Source organism: Cryptococcus neoformans, chromosome 7, assembly GCF_000149385.1.
Source record: "Cryptococcus neoformans var. neoformans B-3501A chromosome 7, whole genome shotgun sequence".
Taxonomy (NCBI): Eukaryota; Fungi; Basidiomycota; class Tremellomycetes; order Tremellales; family Cryptococcaceae; genus Cryptococcus; species Cryptococcus deneoformans.
In genome coordinates, this window is record NC_009183.1 from 1 (window position 1) to 15000 (window position 15000).

The window sequence follows — 15000 nt, forward strand, 5'->3', positions numbered from 1 at the left end:
TGGTCTTATGAGGAAGAGGAGTTTGGATTATTTTTTCTTTTCTTTAAAAAGTTGTTTATTTAAGTAGTTTCTTTAATTCGGGTAACACACACGACAACCCAATAAATTAAACAACGAAAAAATGCAACCTCTATAACCCCCTAACCCTTTTATTCGGGTAACACACACGACAACCCAATAAATTAAACAACGAAAAATGCAACCTCTATAACCCCCGAAAAGGATTGGTGTCGAGTTAGTAAAGGCGAGGGCTAGGACGCTGGTCTTGTGAGGAAGAGGAGGTTGGATTATTTTTTCTTTTCTTTAATAAGTTGTTTATTTAAGTAGTTTCTTTTATTCGGGTAACACACACGACAACCCAATAAATTAAACAACGAAAAATGCAACCTCTATAACCCCCATCCAAGGTGCCACGGTTGAGATTGAGCCCCACACACTGTCGGGACAAAGGAGAAACGACCTTCGGGTCAGAGGTTCCAGCGCTCTGGCCTTCACTGACTACGACCTGAAGGTTTACTCCCTCGGGGACCGAGACGCGAGGAGCACAGCCACCCCCAGCACCCCCAACAGCAAACTGGCCGACTTCTGCTTGGACCGGTGCGTGAACTGGCTCGACAAGGTGGGTCAGGTCGTCTCGAAGAACGCTCCGAAAGTCACTGGTGGGGTCTTTAAACCGATCATCCTTTCCACTGGTGGCCTGATGAGCAGGAGCACAGCAGACGAATGGAAGGAGTGGAGGGAGGCGATGCCGGTGGGGGGGTTCGAGAAAATGGAGAAACGGATTGGTGTCGAGCTAGTAAAGGCAAGGGCGAGGACGCTGGTCTTATGAGGAAGAGGAGGTTGGATTATTTTTTCTTTTCTTTAAAAAGTTGTTTATTTAAGTAGTTTCTTTAATTCGGGTAACACACACGACAACCCAATAAATTAAACAACGAAAAAATGCAACCTCTATAACCCCCTAAGTCGAACAAATAGGGGATCCAGCAGCAGTAGATTATGTAAGCGTGATCTCACCCAATGTGGCAGTACTCATTTCGCTGGCCTGAGGGGATATTCACTGAGTGATCGCTTGTATCCGTTATGCATGCATAAAAATAAACATCACCAGTCGATAGAGCACCCTTTGTTTGCCCTAGACGGATAGTCAGTAGACCCTTAGGCATTGGAAAGTGATCCAGTTAGCATTGACACAACATATATGGATGGCCCAAAAAAAACCAAAAAAAGTCGCCCACCAAAAAAAGGTTCCGTCCCCACCATACGACACAATATGACCCCTCCCTCTTTCGAGAGGCCGTGTGTATGCATCCACTAATGACTTTTTCGACCTGAGGGTACCATTCGAAGCAGCAGATCGAACGCTTTCGCCCCCTACCCCGCCGTACAACGAAGACTTGCGATGTCATACCAGGGAAATCGATTGGTGACACAGCTAAAAATTTCGGCGTTTTCCCTGAATTTTTGTATGGGGACTGATTTCCCTGGCGCGCCAGGAAGTAGTTCCTTATGTTAGGGTTCTGCCGGCACTGAGTTCTCCTTTTTAGCCTCGCTCGATGCTTCTAACGCTTTCAACCGTGTAGATAGGGCCGAGATGGCAGCTGCGGTCAAGACCCATGCGCCGACGCTTTGGAGGACATGCAAATGGGCCTATGGCGACTCATCCGACCTCGTGTGTGGCGACAAAATCCTTCACTCCTCTCAAGGTGTTCGACAGGGTGACCCCTTTGGCCCTCTCTTCTTCTCGATCACCCTCCGACCAACCTTGAATGCCCTCAGCCAATCGCTAGGTCCATCTACGCAAGCGCTCGCTTATCTCGATGACATCTACCTCTTCTCAAACGACTCGCAAGTCCTCAGCAAAACTACCCAATTCCTCGCCGACAAGCAGCACATCATCAAGCTCAATGAAAAGAAATGCAAGTTAATCAGCTTCGATGAGATCAGGCAGGACGGCTTCAAGATGCTAGGGACGATGGTAGGAGGTAAGGAGAAGCGGGCGGAGTTTCTGGAAGGCAAGATTCGGAAGGAAATGGCAAAGGTGGGCAAGCTCAAGGATCTTCCACATCAACACGCGCTCCTTCTATTACGTTTCTGCATTCAGCAAAATCTACGACACCTGCAGAGAAGCCTGCGCTCGGACGACCTTGTAGATCTATGGGAAAGACTGGACACGATGCTATGGGAGGAGGTGAAAAGGATGAGGATGAGGCAGCGAGAGGATACGGTGGAAGAGGAGGCTCTAGGGAGATCGTTGACGAAGCTACCAGCGCGACTGGGCGGACTAGGTCTACTTTCCTTCAAAGATGTAGCCCCCCTTGCTTACCGCTCGGCAGCCGAGGCCTCCGACACTCTCCTCGATAACCTAGGTCTCCTTTCTTCGCCAGAGGAACCTCCAACTCCGGTCCCCCAACGAACTCGATGCGCAGAACTCTGGGAATCGCAACAGGAAGCCATTCTACGTAATCTCGGCGACACTGAACGCAAGCGACTCACCGAGAATGCCTCCAGACTCGGCCGAAGTTGGTTATCAGTCATCCCTTACCTTCAGCCCCTGCGCCTTTCCAATGTCGAGATTGCCTCGGGTCTCCACGACCGCACCCTGGTCGGCTCCTCGATCCCTGTCTGTCGCTTCTGTGGGTCGGACTCACCTTTGGGTCACGACGAGCTTTGCCGCGCCCGCAACCCCTGGACCCAGCGCCGGCACAATGCCATCAACCGCGTCATCTATCAACACCTCAAACAAATCCAAGGTGCCACGGTTGAGATTGAGCCCCACACGCTGTCGGGACAAAGGAGAAACGACCTTCGGGTCAGAGGTTCCAGCGCTCTGGCCTTCACTGACTACGACCTGAAGGTTTACTCCCTCGGGGACCGAGACGCGAGAAGCACCGTCACACCCTGCGCCCCCAACGGCAAGCTGGCCGACTTCTGCTTGGACCGGTGCGTGAACTGGCTCGACAAGGTGGGTCAGGTCGTCTCTAAGAACGCTCCGAAGGTCACTGGTGGGGTCTTTAAACCAATCATCCTTTCCACTGGTGGCTTGATGAGCAGGAGCACAGCAGACGAATGGAAGGACTGGAGGGACGCGATGCCGGTGGGGGGGTTCGAGAAAATGGAGAAACGGATTGGTGTCGAGTTAGTAAAGGCAAGGGCGAGGACGCTGGTCTTATGAGGAAGAGGAGGTTGGATTATTTTTTCTTTTCTTTAATAAGTTGTTTATTTAAGTAGTTTCTTTCATTCGGGCAACCCACACGACAACCCAATAAATTAAACAACGAAAAATGCAACCTCTATAACCCAGCGCCGACACAACGCCATCAATCGTGTCATCTACCAACACCTCAAGCAAATCCAAGGTGCCACGGTTGAGATTGAGCCACACACGCTGTCTGGGCAAAGGAGAAACGACCTCCGGGTCAGAGGTTGTAGCGCGCTTGCCTTTGCTGACTATGACCTCAAGGTTTACTCCCTCGGGGACCGAGACGCGAGAAGCACCGTCACACCCTGCGCCCCCGACGGCAAGCTGGCCGACTTCTGCCTGGATCGGTGCACAAATTGGCTCGAAAAGGTGGGTCAGGTCGTCTCCAAGAACGCTCCGAGGTCACTGGTGGGGTCTTTAAACCGATCATCCTTTCCACTGGTGGCTTGATGAGCAGGAGCACAGCGGACGAATGGAAGGACTGGAGGGAGGCGATGCCGGTGGGGGGGTTCGCGAAAATGGAGAAAAGGATTGGTGTCGAGTTAGTAAAGGCGAGGGCTAGGACGCTGGTCTTGTGAGGAAGAGGAGGTTGGATTATTTTTTCTTTTCTTTAAAAGTTGTTTATTTAAGTAGTTTCTTTAATTCGGGTAACACACACGACAACCCAATAAATTAAACAACGAAAAAAATGCAACCTCTATAACCCCCTAAGATTCGTAAGGGTGCGGTGGCAAGCTGCCGTGTCGCGATTTGAAGTTGTTGAGTTGACATCTCGGCAACAAGGGAGAAGGCGAGAGTTCTAAAAAATCCAGGGCTTAATACTGTATCAGAGAGTGTGGACAAGAAGTCTTCACTCACCCAACAGAGCACTGGTAGAACACCGCCCACACCAGCATCAAAGCACCCGTAGCAAGGGAAGCAGCTTGCTTTTACATTCAGGAACGAGACCGACGAAGCCAATAGATAACAGGGTAACGCATAGACTGCAGAGACCACCGATGAAAAGAGTTCGTCGACCCATTTTAGTCATGAGATACCATGCCCCAAAAGTACCAAGCATATTGATGGCGTACTGACCTATCGCGAAGTCGTATGGGATTTGACCGGTAAGACCAGCCTGCTCGAAGAAGTAAGTGGAATGATTGGAGAATATGTTGCCAGCCAAATTTTGAGTCGCCCAAAGCATACAAATGATCTCAGTCCTGCGGAGATTGACACCTTTAAAGCAGTCGAGGTAAGATGCACCAGAAGTCATATCTTTTTCCAATTCAGTTCTGTGTCGAATCATGTCGATTGTTTCGGTAGCATCAAATGTAGGATCGGTCTTGGAAGAAGCCAATCAAAGCAAAGATTTTTTGGCTTGTTCAATTCGACCTTTGCGGACCAGCCACCAGGGAGATTCTAGAGCAAAGTAGATACCAATATTAAGGGAGGATAGAACATCCACTAAATCCAGAGTCAGCTTCAGATCGGGCAAGTATAGGATGTCCCTCTCACCATAAGTCCATAAGGTATGCGGTATGCCCATTGATCGGTTCGACCGAATTGAGATTTTATTACTCCAATACCAATGAGCTGTCCCCATCCCCAGCAGAAATCACCATAACTGGTGAGATATCCCCGAAGTGCCACTGGGCAAACTTCAGCAGCGTAAGATATGGCAACTGTAAACGGTCAGCTCTGAGCCTCATCTTTGAGCCATCTTACTTACTCGACTGAAAACACCCCACGGGATACCAGCGAGAATTTCACCCGCGAGTAACGTTTGAATATTGGGAGCGCAAAAGAAGATTGCGTTCACACCAGTGAGCCAGATTAGACAGCCCAAAATGACGATGAACAAGTCCCAGGCGACGGAAGAATAAGATTGAATAATAACCACATTTAACAGTATCAGCAGGTGTCACAAGTATGCGGACATCAATGATATGCACATACAAGAACTTATGGGTGCATGCACGGCATCCCATGTTTGCGAATGTGCAGATTATACGTCGCATTTAGGCCAACAACCAGAGGGCAAAAGGTATACATAGAGACCTAGAGGAGCAATCATTATTAGCAAAGACGGCCTCATCAAATGAATTATACTTGCTCTGTGGCTTTTCCGATATGTATCCATCCTGTCTTTGTATAGTGTCGATAGTTATGATCTAAGGAGATTTCGGCAGTGTAGAATTTGGCCGCTTGCTGTTGTTGTAAGAATATATGATATGAGCCGATGGAGAATAAAGATGAGAAACACGAAAGCTGCCAATCCAAGAAGCGCCATGGCAGGCCCAGTCGTGTCCAGTCGAGAAATCGAGATGGTGCGTGAACAAGTACTTATGTAAGTATGGTTATTTGTAAGGGAAGGAGCGAGGAGGTGACCGGCGGTGATGTGACTCGCCACCGGTCCAACACGTTGCGCGGAACGAATTTACGATCGATAACTCAACTTCTTGTTTTTCCTTCCCGCCTTCGTTTCCCAGTCCTCATCGTCTTCTCTGTCCATTCAAACCCCAGTATTACCATCTTTGCTCCACCCTCCGCTTCCACAATGACCTTTCCGGACACAAATGAAGGAGATTGGGCGTCGAGACGAGCTGCGGCACTAGCCCAACTTACCTCAGACTCGCGCCTGACTTCATTATCCCCCGCCTCTGCTTCCGACTCACCTTTATCTTCGTTCCCCTCATCACATCAAACACTCCCCGAACATTCAAAATCCCCTCGTGACGATCCCATTGCATACGGCGGCCACCCTAAAAACAAAGGCCGACCATATCCTCTCTCTCTCATCCCCTTTGACCTCAGCGAACCTTACGAGGTTTCCGAATACCTTACTATCCGCTCCTACGATGAGACATGCCAAGGCGACTACCTGGGTCAAGATTGGGCCGATACGTATAAGAAGGGGAAGATCGTTGATGAGCAAATGTTCGACGACGGGCATGTTCATCGCTATCTTGATCGCTTCATCCAAGAAAAGTACAAGGCGATGGATACAAAGTTCTCACATCAAGCGAATTTGAAATCGGTCTTCTACGACAGAGATGACAAAGAGTGGGCGAAGCTAGATTTGGTGGATGTGTACAGACGGCGGACGGGGAAAGTTCTGGGAGTCGTGAGTCATGGCTTGTGCAGAAGATGACACAAGGCTCATGATGCGTCCAACATAGCCGTCTCAATCGCAAGACACCTCCAAATCAAAAAAGGATGGTTCCACTACTCCGGACGCCTCTCTCATCGGCAACGTCAACGATCCTAGCTCTCCCTCGGGCTGGAAAGAAATGCTTTACGCAGTCATCGAAGTGAAGTGGATGCGATTAGCGGCTCTTCTTACCGGCGAGGCTAAAAGTCAAACCGACGAGAAAGCTCTTAGTTACCTCTGCCAGGAAGGCGTGTTTCAAACTATGTGGTATGTCATCTTGGGCTACGCCATTTCGCGCTGCATCTTCGGTCTCTCCATAGTCAACGAATACTTCTATAGAATTGTGTATCTCTATCAAGACTCGGCCTCAGACAGTCCCGTGCTTGCCCTGGAGGCAGGCAACGAGTTCTTGGAGAAAGCCGGGCGACATTTTGGATATCCGCAGGATGGTTACTCAGTCGAAGAACTTGCAGAGCTGCAAGACTTTTGGTCGTCGCCTCCCAATTCTCTGATCAGCGACCGTGCCAACGCCACTTTGAATAAAGAGGCAAGGTACCACCTCGATGCGACCATTCTCTTGTTCCTTGCTCGTGCAGCGGCACTTCCAACACAACGCTTCTTCAACGATCTGCCCCTCTCTTTTGCTCATCGCGTTCCTGTTGATGCGACCGCTCATACATCCACCGACATGAGGTTGAAAGGATTCGAGGCTGGGCGCAGGCGACACAGTCTTCGTTCGACCAAGAGGAACAAGCGCACATTGGCGGATTTGTATGATGAAGAGAAAGATGAAGAGGACAAGCCAGGGGGCGACAAGCCACCTGGCAAGGATAATGATGGCTCGCACGGCGGAAACTCTGGCTCTGGAGGCGATAACTCACGTGGCGGAGGGTCTGGTTCTGGCGGAGGGTCTCGTCCTGGCGGAGGGTCGCGTCTTGGTGGAGGATCTCGTCCTGGCGGCAGGGGTGCAGGCGGAGGCTCCTCTTCTCGTCGTGCTGAGGCGTTTGACAGTCGAACCTCCACTGCACCGCAAGAGTTCAGGAGGGGCCTGGAGAGGCTATCCGCTCCTAAGGAAATGTTCCACATGAAGACGTCCATCATGGCCTCCCTCCTCTCCAATAACCGTATGCACCTTTTAATCTTCCATGCTGAAGTTACGCTTACGAATCTACTGTAGGTGCCAGATGCTCTAGGGCTCCCCCCTCCGTCGACAGTGACTCCTCTGGAGAGTTGGACTCGTCGTTTGACACGTCCTTCGGCTCCAATAGGGCGGCTCTTATCCTTGACGATCTCCGCGACGATCCCCCCCCAATAGTCAACAAGCCCGACCCTGTCGATATCGACCTTGAAGATATCGACCCAGAGTCGGGCGAGCTTACGTTGGCGGCCTTTAAGGACCACCTAACGATGCTCGGGGTGCGGGTGAAGCTGGTCACTCGGGACCAGATGGGCGTCTTGTTGGCCCGGGGATGAGGGAACAGCTTCGGCTGTTGAGTGGATGGATAGAGGAGAGTGGGATAGTTGTTTTTGTTGTACATATTGGAAGTTGTAAATCGGATAGACATTATTATCTTGTAGAGATATGTTACATGTACGTCATTCCTGTCTTCCTCCCATCTTCCTCCTTGTCTTCCTCCTTTCCTCGTTCCTCTGTACCCTTACACTTCAGAGCAGCCGGCCGCATCTGCTTCCACTCGCCCTTTGCGTCATGAGTTAGTCAAGCGAGGGTACATTGCACATCGGAACATCGTGATCATATGCATCATGCTTTCCCCCACACTTTCTTTTAATGAGATCTAAGGGTACCATGGGAAGTACTCCTTTGCCTCCCAGCCCAAGAACCGCTTGGCCTTGCTACAATCGTACAGTCCCTCGTTACCCTTCCATTCCCTTCTCTTCTCGACGTTAGGATACCACTTGTCGATGAGCGGAATAGTAGCAGCCTGTTGATGCTGTACCGGCGCTACGACGAAGAAGGCCTCGTGACCGTTGGGAAAGGTCGCTTCTGGAGCTGTCAATCCCAACAGGGTCGCCTCAGCAACGTCCTTCTCGGAGATGTAGCCCCACAGATCCTTCGGCTCTCCTCCACGTTTGTGCAGCGTCTCGAGGTTGAACAAGGACGAGTCAACGACCCAATGATAACGGAAGGAGGCGATTCGCATCCATGGGTATTTTCGAGCAAAGGCGCCTGCTTGCACTTCGCAGATCCTGAAGGGTGTGAACATGAGCATCAAGAGGTGGGTCAAACGGAGTGTCAAATGGACGCAAGCGGACTTACTGCTTGCTGAGATCGTACGCGGCTTGTGGGCGTAAAGGATGGTTCTCGTCCAACGGAAAATAGTCGAACGTGGGGGGATTAGAGCCAACTGCGAACGGGCCTGTTAGCTTTGCGCCGACGACACGACAAATGAGAGGAACAACTAACGCATGCCGATAGCATTCACACTGGACGCTTGTACCACCCGCTTGACCCCAAGGTCAGATGAAGCCCGGAGAATCCCATATGACATTGACGTGTTGATGTTGTGAATATCCTACCAATGTATCCTTCGCCGATCAGCCGACTATGCCTTGTACTAACCGCCTTTCCGCAACTCACCGATTCAGTCCAGTCTTTCCCTTTGTGTACACTGTTAGGGTTGTTCAAGACCGCTGCAAGATGTATCATGGCATCACAGCCCTGCTCCTTCATCGCAGTCTTCAACGCCGTGTCATCCCGCACATCGAGTTGCTTGTAGTTGTACTTATCGTTCCCGCTGACGCCTGAGTTCGCTGGCAGATCGACGCCGAACACCCTATGCCCCTTGGCAAGTGCCGCACGAGACACCACTTTGCCGACATGACCCGCAGCGCCGGTAATACAGATGTTGAATGTCATATGGAATGCATGAGTATCCAAAAGATAGCGAAGCCGAGCAACTAATTGTGACTTGATAAACGGTAGAACAACTGTGAGCCTCACAGACTAATAACAGATCTCATCGTTTGCTTCCGCCCTGCTTCGGTGTCCATGCTCCCTATGAATGCTCCCTGGCTCCTGCGACCACCTCTAGCATTGTCGTACTACCAGCATCAACTCAAAGCTAAGGGGCGTATTTTCCGCTACAAAGAGCCAGTTAAAAGCCGTTCTCGAATTCTTGATACAAAGCCCAGTACACGCATCTATCTATCTATCTCTCTATCTCTCTCGGTCTATCTCGGTCTCTCTTTCTCAGTCTCTCACCCCACGTCCATTAAGAAACAAAATGGATCTCAAGAGATTTGTCACCTTGTGCGTTGCTCTCAACAAGTATATGAGAGTGGAGACACGGCTTACGCTCTATCGCTTTAGGAACAACGGGCTTCGAATCCCTCAGATTGCTTTCGACACTTGGCAGTCTCAACCCGGAGAGGTTGAGGAATGCTGCATGAGTGGGCATCTGGTTGTGTAGAAGTGCGCAACCTGACCAATGTCTAATGTCGCCGGTGCCATCATAATTGGATACCGACATATCGACTGTGCTCGTGTTTTACGTGAGCTTGGTGCTCCTGATCGGAGGCGGCGTCTGAATATCTGCTTAATCGTCATACAGAGAATCAGCCCGAGGTCGCTGTTGGAATCAAGCGGATTAGGGGGTGAGACTTGTTATCGCTTTGACATCCATTGTCAAAAACTCCTGCAGACGACATCAATCCGTTTGGTTTGTAAAGGATGAAATAATACAAAGGTGGGATCGGCGGGTGCAAATTGATATGAAAATGTTGTGGGGACTGTGCGTGAGTATGAACTTCTCTCTTCCATCTGCCCCTTTACCCTCTTTACTTCGTACTGACATCGTTTACCAGGCTTTCGGCGCCAGACGGTGAAAAAAGACAGCTAATTGCCAAATCTTCAATATCAGCACATTCTCATCAATAAGTCACCTCCAAGGACATCATCATCGTACCTGTCGATTCATTCTTCAAGACAGGCACGCAGGAGTTTAACTCGTTATGATTCTTTCCATATCGATGACAAAGCTCATCGGGGCTTTAGTAGTGTTGGGAGTTGCTCAATCGTGTTGGTATTATGTGTATCTAGAGAGCCCGTACGATTACTACTTCCGATATTGCAGCTCAGGTGTGAGTCTTCAGCTTCCTTCGCATATTGCCTGAACTAATGTATACAACTGGTAGTGCGGCAACTTAGCTAAAACCGACGGTAACTTTAACTCTTGCTGTATGCCCTACACGTCCGGCCAGTCTACTCCCGCTGTCTGCACCGCCCTTTCTTCAAGCTACGCGGCTATGGGAACTACCTGTACATGGGGTAATGTCCCAACCACCGATGCGCCTACTTCTACTCCTGTCGACCCAACTTACACCCCTCCTCCTTACACTCCTCCTGTCACCTCTGCCCAAGCGAATGCGCCAGATGATTGCACCACAGAGGAGCCAGACGATACCGAGGCCGCCACCGAGACCTTCTGGATCACTAGCATTACTACCACACCTTGCTCTACAACTTCTTCTGCTGCTGATGCTCCTACGTCCAGCGATGGGTCTTGTGACTGTGGTGGGGAGGGCGGCCAAGCAGCCCAGTCAACAAATTGGGAGGGCAACACTGCACCTGCTAGCTTCACTGCTGACAATCATCGTCGTGGTATCATTCGACGGGGATCTTGCAACTGCTCTTCAGCCACCGGCTCCGCCCCAGCCGAGACATCCGCCGCTGCTGTAACGACCTCTACGCCCACCGCTACTTCCAGCGGTGACACTTGTGACTGTGGAGGAGAGTCGGGTCAGGCTGCCGAATCGACCAACTGGGAGGGCAACACTGCGCCCACCAGCTTCAATCCTGATAATCGCCGTCGTAGGGGTATATGGCAAAGGGGAACATGCGACTGCTCATCCGCGACCTCTGCCCATTCTGAGATTTCCGCCACGGAAACCTCATACGCGGTTGTTACGTCTTCTGCTCCAGCACCGACATCTTCCGATGACTCTTGTACTTGTGGTGATGAATCCGGTCAAGCTGCGAAATCCACAAACTGGGAAGGTAACACTGCCCCGGCCAGCTTCACTCCTGACAACCGACGACGTCGAAGGGGTGTGATGAAGAGAGGAAAATGTGATTGTGGAGAGGCTGGGGCCAATACTGGGGGGATTGTAGCGTCTTCTTACGCTTATGAAGGTAAACCCGCTCTCATCTCTTTATCTTTTTAATTGACTCCTCTCAAAGGAAACACTGCACCGGCTACGTTCACGGCGGATAATCGCCGTCGTGCCGCTTTGAAACCTCGCAATACTGCTCCCGCCAGCTTCGCTCCCGATAACCGCAAGCGAGGTTACGAAGGTATCGTTCGTGGCGTTAGCGTTGGTGGGAAGCCTGAGAATGAGAGGAGGAATTACAACATGGTCCACGGCAAGGAGATGCGTTCAAACCACAGACGTTCCCCGGACCACCATTCCAACGTCGTCGAAAACGCCGAACGAAAAATCCCGACCGGCTTCTCCAGATATTACGAGAAACGTAATACTGCTGCTGCGACGACATGCACCTCTACCACTTGGATAACAACCGATGGTTGTGGAGCTGGAGCGGCCACTACATCGGTCGCAGCGGCGACTGACACCGATGCGCCTGTTACTGCCTCAGTTTCAGCAACTAATACTGAAGGAGAATCTGGCCAAGCGGCGGAAAGTACTAGTGCCGCAGAAGATACCGAATCTGCGCCAGCTACAACTGATGATATACCTTCGACAAGCGTTGCATGGGAAGGTGAGTAATTTACCTATACATCCTCTTCAAGAGCTAAGTTATTGACTCTATACAATAGGCTCCGGGCCTCCTTCTTCCTTCGTGGGTGGTAATCGTAGGCAATGGTAGACGTTTTGGGGACAATGAAAGTGTTAAGGGACTGCATGAACAATGATTTGCAAGCGAGTTAGATTCTCGTAATCTGCTGTTACTTGTGCAAATGCTCTTTTCGATTCTATTAGTGCGGGGATACAGCCTTCCCATCATAGTTGTTAGCGACTATATCCTACATTGGTCAGTATTCTACGTCGAGGACGAAATAAAACTGTTTGACACTTCCTTCGCCTTGTTCAAGTCATCTTATCGGACGAGGAAGAGGGGTTCCAGCATCATCACATCTTAACCAGTATTCAAATTGTCTTCTCTTCCACAGTCCGGCATGGTCCCCCGTAGATGTCTAACCACGCCGCATGCACATGCATGCATACAAATATCTCCTGCCAGTTTCCAGCGGTTTTATGTACATAGAAAGCGGAGCGCTGCATGATCCTAAGCTTCCTTTTTGGGAGTAGCGGGCGCTTATTCGCAATCGGTGAATTTAAACGAACTCCCATTTAGACACGCCGAACTCTCGACAACGAATGGTGGGCGAATCTTTTGAGTTTTGAACTTCGTACATTGTCCATATTCAGCCATTCAACTCTACAAAACCTATATAGAAAATCTGACCTACACTCCATCAAGTGGCCGGCAACTTCCAGAAGTCAGGGATAATCGACGATACGAACGGAAAGGAGAATTCTTAAAAAGCAACTCGACATCCTCATCGCGTATACGATCTTTAGAGAAGGTTCTTCTAACCCTATATATCTCAAAATGGTATGTTCTGATTGTTCATTCGGTTTTGGATGCGTAGAAGAAAGCTGATAATTGTCGCGATTTTCAGTCTGCTCCTAAAGTTATTGCCGAATTGGTCGTCACCGGTATCAAAGTGTTGGGAAAGGCTACTGCCGCTGCTGGACAACAAGCTATTCGAAGTGAGTACTCCGAAACTTTCATTAAAGGATCGTAAGAGGACTGGGCCTGTTAAAACATTTCCACATGTTTTGGGCATTTAAATGCTCGCGACATGGTGTTGAAGACTTTAGCTCTGTCGGCGAAAGAAGATGCCGTATCGAATATACACTAATCATATCGCTTTGTTTAAGACTTCAAGGTCAAGCCTGAAGGTGCTCCCGATTCCTCCCCCGTTGGCGCCGGTTCCTCCAAAAATTCCATCACCAGTCAAATGCAAATGAGTTTGGACGAGGCAAGGTTAATCTTGAATGTGAAGAAGGATGATCCAATGGAGGTCATACAAAAGGTGAGCCGTCTTGTTTTTTCTTCGGGTACTCGTGTGATGTATGGCGTGTTGCTTGGGGTGACGTTTGAACGCTTTTTCATACCTATGTATCCTCGACGATTGATTAAATTCCTCTGTCTTGGAGAGAGCAGGATCAATTTACGACGGGAAAGGAAGCTCCCAACCGTCCAAAGAGATCACTGTTGCTAACGTTGCTTCTCGAATCGCGTAGCACTACGACTACATATTTGCTGCCAACTCCCCTCCTCCTCCATCCGCCGAATCCATTCCTCCCGTTAAGGGCGGTGCCACCGGAAAGCGAAGTAAAGTGCCTACGCATTCTCATTACCTTCAATCAAAGGTGTTCCGAGCGCTCGAGAGAATAAAGGCGGAGAAGGAAGCAGAGCTGAGCAAAACGGAGAGTGCGGCGGAAGGGGCAGAGAATGCAACGGGGGGGTCAGCGCCAGGGGCTGGGGAGAGCAGATAGAGGCAGTTTATGAGGAATGTTTTTGGGCTGGTGTGTATGGATCCACTTCTCTTGAGCGAAATCCAAATTTTTATTTCGTAACGACCGTGATGACACGATACCTGCTGATCTAGGATGAGTGTAGTTAGCTCATAATCCTTGAAAATCCGTTCAGCGTTTAGTGAAGTTTTGTTTTGCAAGATTGACATACAACGCTACTTGCTACAACAAAACAGTTGTCGATTGGGTATTAGGTGGAAAATGGGAAGCCATCAAGGTTCTTCAGTGTCGGAGATTGAGCTAATGGGGGGAGTGATTCGTGTGGTGATAACAGACCACGGTGATGGTTTTAAACAGCCTGAGACAACACCTGACCTAACGAGTCGAGCTGGACGGGATTGGGGACCGACAAGGTCGAAGACCCTAATTACGATGCTCGACACGAACGGTTCAGTTGCTTTTTGACAGTATGTGCCATGTATCCATGCTAGGAACCCAAATACAATTGTATGGATAGCAAAAGGAAAATAAAAGTAGATAACAATGCTAAAGTCTATGCCATAATGTACGTGTGCCAAAACCTCATGAAAATAACTACACAAGAGAAAGATAATTTAGCGATATCTAGGATGGGATTTCGTCAAGAAAGAAATAATAAGCGTAAAGGTTTCACAATGCAAACATGCCCGATACGTAGGGGCCCCCGTCTTGCCTACATCTTTCTCCGTCTCGCCTACATCCTCCTCCGTCCCCTATCCTTCACCCCCTGCACTCGGGATTTATTTAGTACTTTGATCTCACCTATCTGTCCTTTCCCGATCCGCCATAACCTCTTATTTGCCTCCCTCCAACTTCATCCGCATCCGCCAATGGCCCCAGGGGCCCATATCCTCCGCCCCTCGCGCTCGTTGCTGCTCCGACTCCGGCTCCACCACCGCTCCTTTTCTTCGCATGTCCGACTCCATGCGGCCTACTTTCCACACTGGAACTTACACTCCCCCCGCTGTGTGGCATCTGTGCGTCTAGATCGTTCGTGTCTTGCCTGTCTATTGAGACATATTCGCCACCCGCATGCCTACCGGCGCCAGCAAAATGAGGACTAGAGCGAGCGGAATTAGGCCCGGAGCCAAAGCTGGGAAAG

At 50.0% G+C, this 15000-nt stretch overlaps 6 protein-coding genes across 6 annotated transcripts in view; 4 read left to right on the forward strand and 2 right to left on the reverse strand.

The window, feature by feature from the left end:
* Positions 1-1591: 1591 nt before the first annotated feature.
* Positions 1592-3649, forward strand: CNBG0010 (hypothetical protein; the record flags this gene model as incomplete). Its single annotated transcript, XM_769469.1, has 3 exons — positions 1592-2633; positions 2751-3139; positions 3302-3649. 3 exons carry the CDS (start codon positions 1592-1594, stop codon positions 3647-3649), a joined length of 1779 nt encoding a protein of 592 aa, XP_774562.1.
* A 1885-nt stretch (positions 3650-5534) lies between these two features.
* CNBG0020 (hypothetical protein) lies at positions 5535-7805 on the forward strand (the record flags this gene model as incomplete). Its single annotated transcript, XM_769470.1, has 3 exons — positions 5535-6305; positions 6361-7456; positions 7510-7805. The coding sequence occupies 3 exons, from the start codon at positions 5535-5537 to the stop codon at positions 7803-7805; spliced, it is 2163 nt and encodes a 720-aa protein (XP_774563.1).
* Positions 7806-8128: 323 nt separating this feature from the next.
* On the reverse strand, positions 8129-9210 carry CNBG0030 (hypothetical protein; the record flags this gene model as incomplete). The annotated part of the gene is made up of 4 exons (XM_769471.1): positions 8129-8540; positions 8611-8710; positions 8758-8866; positions 8932-9210. 4 exons carry the CDS (start codon positions 9208-9210, stop codon positions 8129-8131), a joined length of 900 nt encoding a protein of 299 aa, XP_774564.1.
* A 1094-nt stretch (positions 9211-10304) lies between these two features.
* Positions 10305-12242, forward strand: CNBG0040 (hypothetical protein; the record flags this gene model as incomplete). Its single annotated transcript, XM_769472.1, has 5 exons — positions 10305-10433; positions 10488-11484; positions 11533-12072; positions 12131-12166; positions 12235-12242. 5 exons carry the CDS (start codon positions 10305-10307, stop codon positions 12240-12242), a joined length of 1710 nt encoding a protein of 569 aa, XP_774565.1.
* A 685-nt stretch (positions 12243-12927) lies between these two features.
* Positions 12928-13880, forward strand: CNBG0050 (hypothetical protein; the record flags this gene model as incomplete). Its single annotated transcript, XM_769473.1, has 4 exons — positions 12928-12930; positions 12998-13088; positions 13260-13414; positions 13626-13880. The coding sequence occupies 4 exons, from the start codon at positions 12928-12930 to the stop codon at positions 13878-13880; spliced, it is 504 nt and encodes a 167-aa protein (XP_774566.1).
* A 780-nt stretch (positions 13881-14660) lies between these two features.
* CNBG0060 (hypothetical protein) overlaps positions 14661-15000 on the reverse strand; it is a gene marked incomplete at both ends in the record, with an annotated part of 2496 nt that continues 2156 nt past the window's right edge. The window contains one exon of the mRNA XM_769474.1: positions 14661-15000. This exon is cut by the window's right edge and continues 296 nt beyond it. Coding sequence (XP_774567.1) covers positions 14661-15000 — 340 coding nt within the window.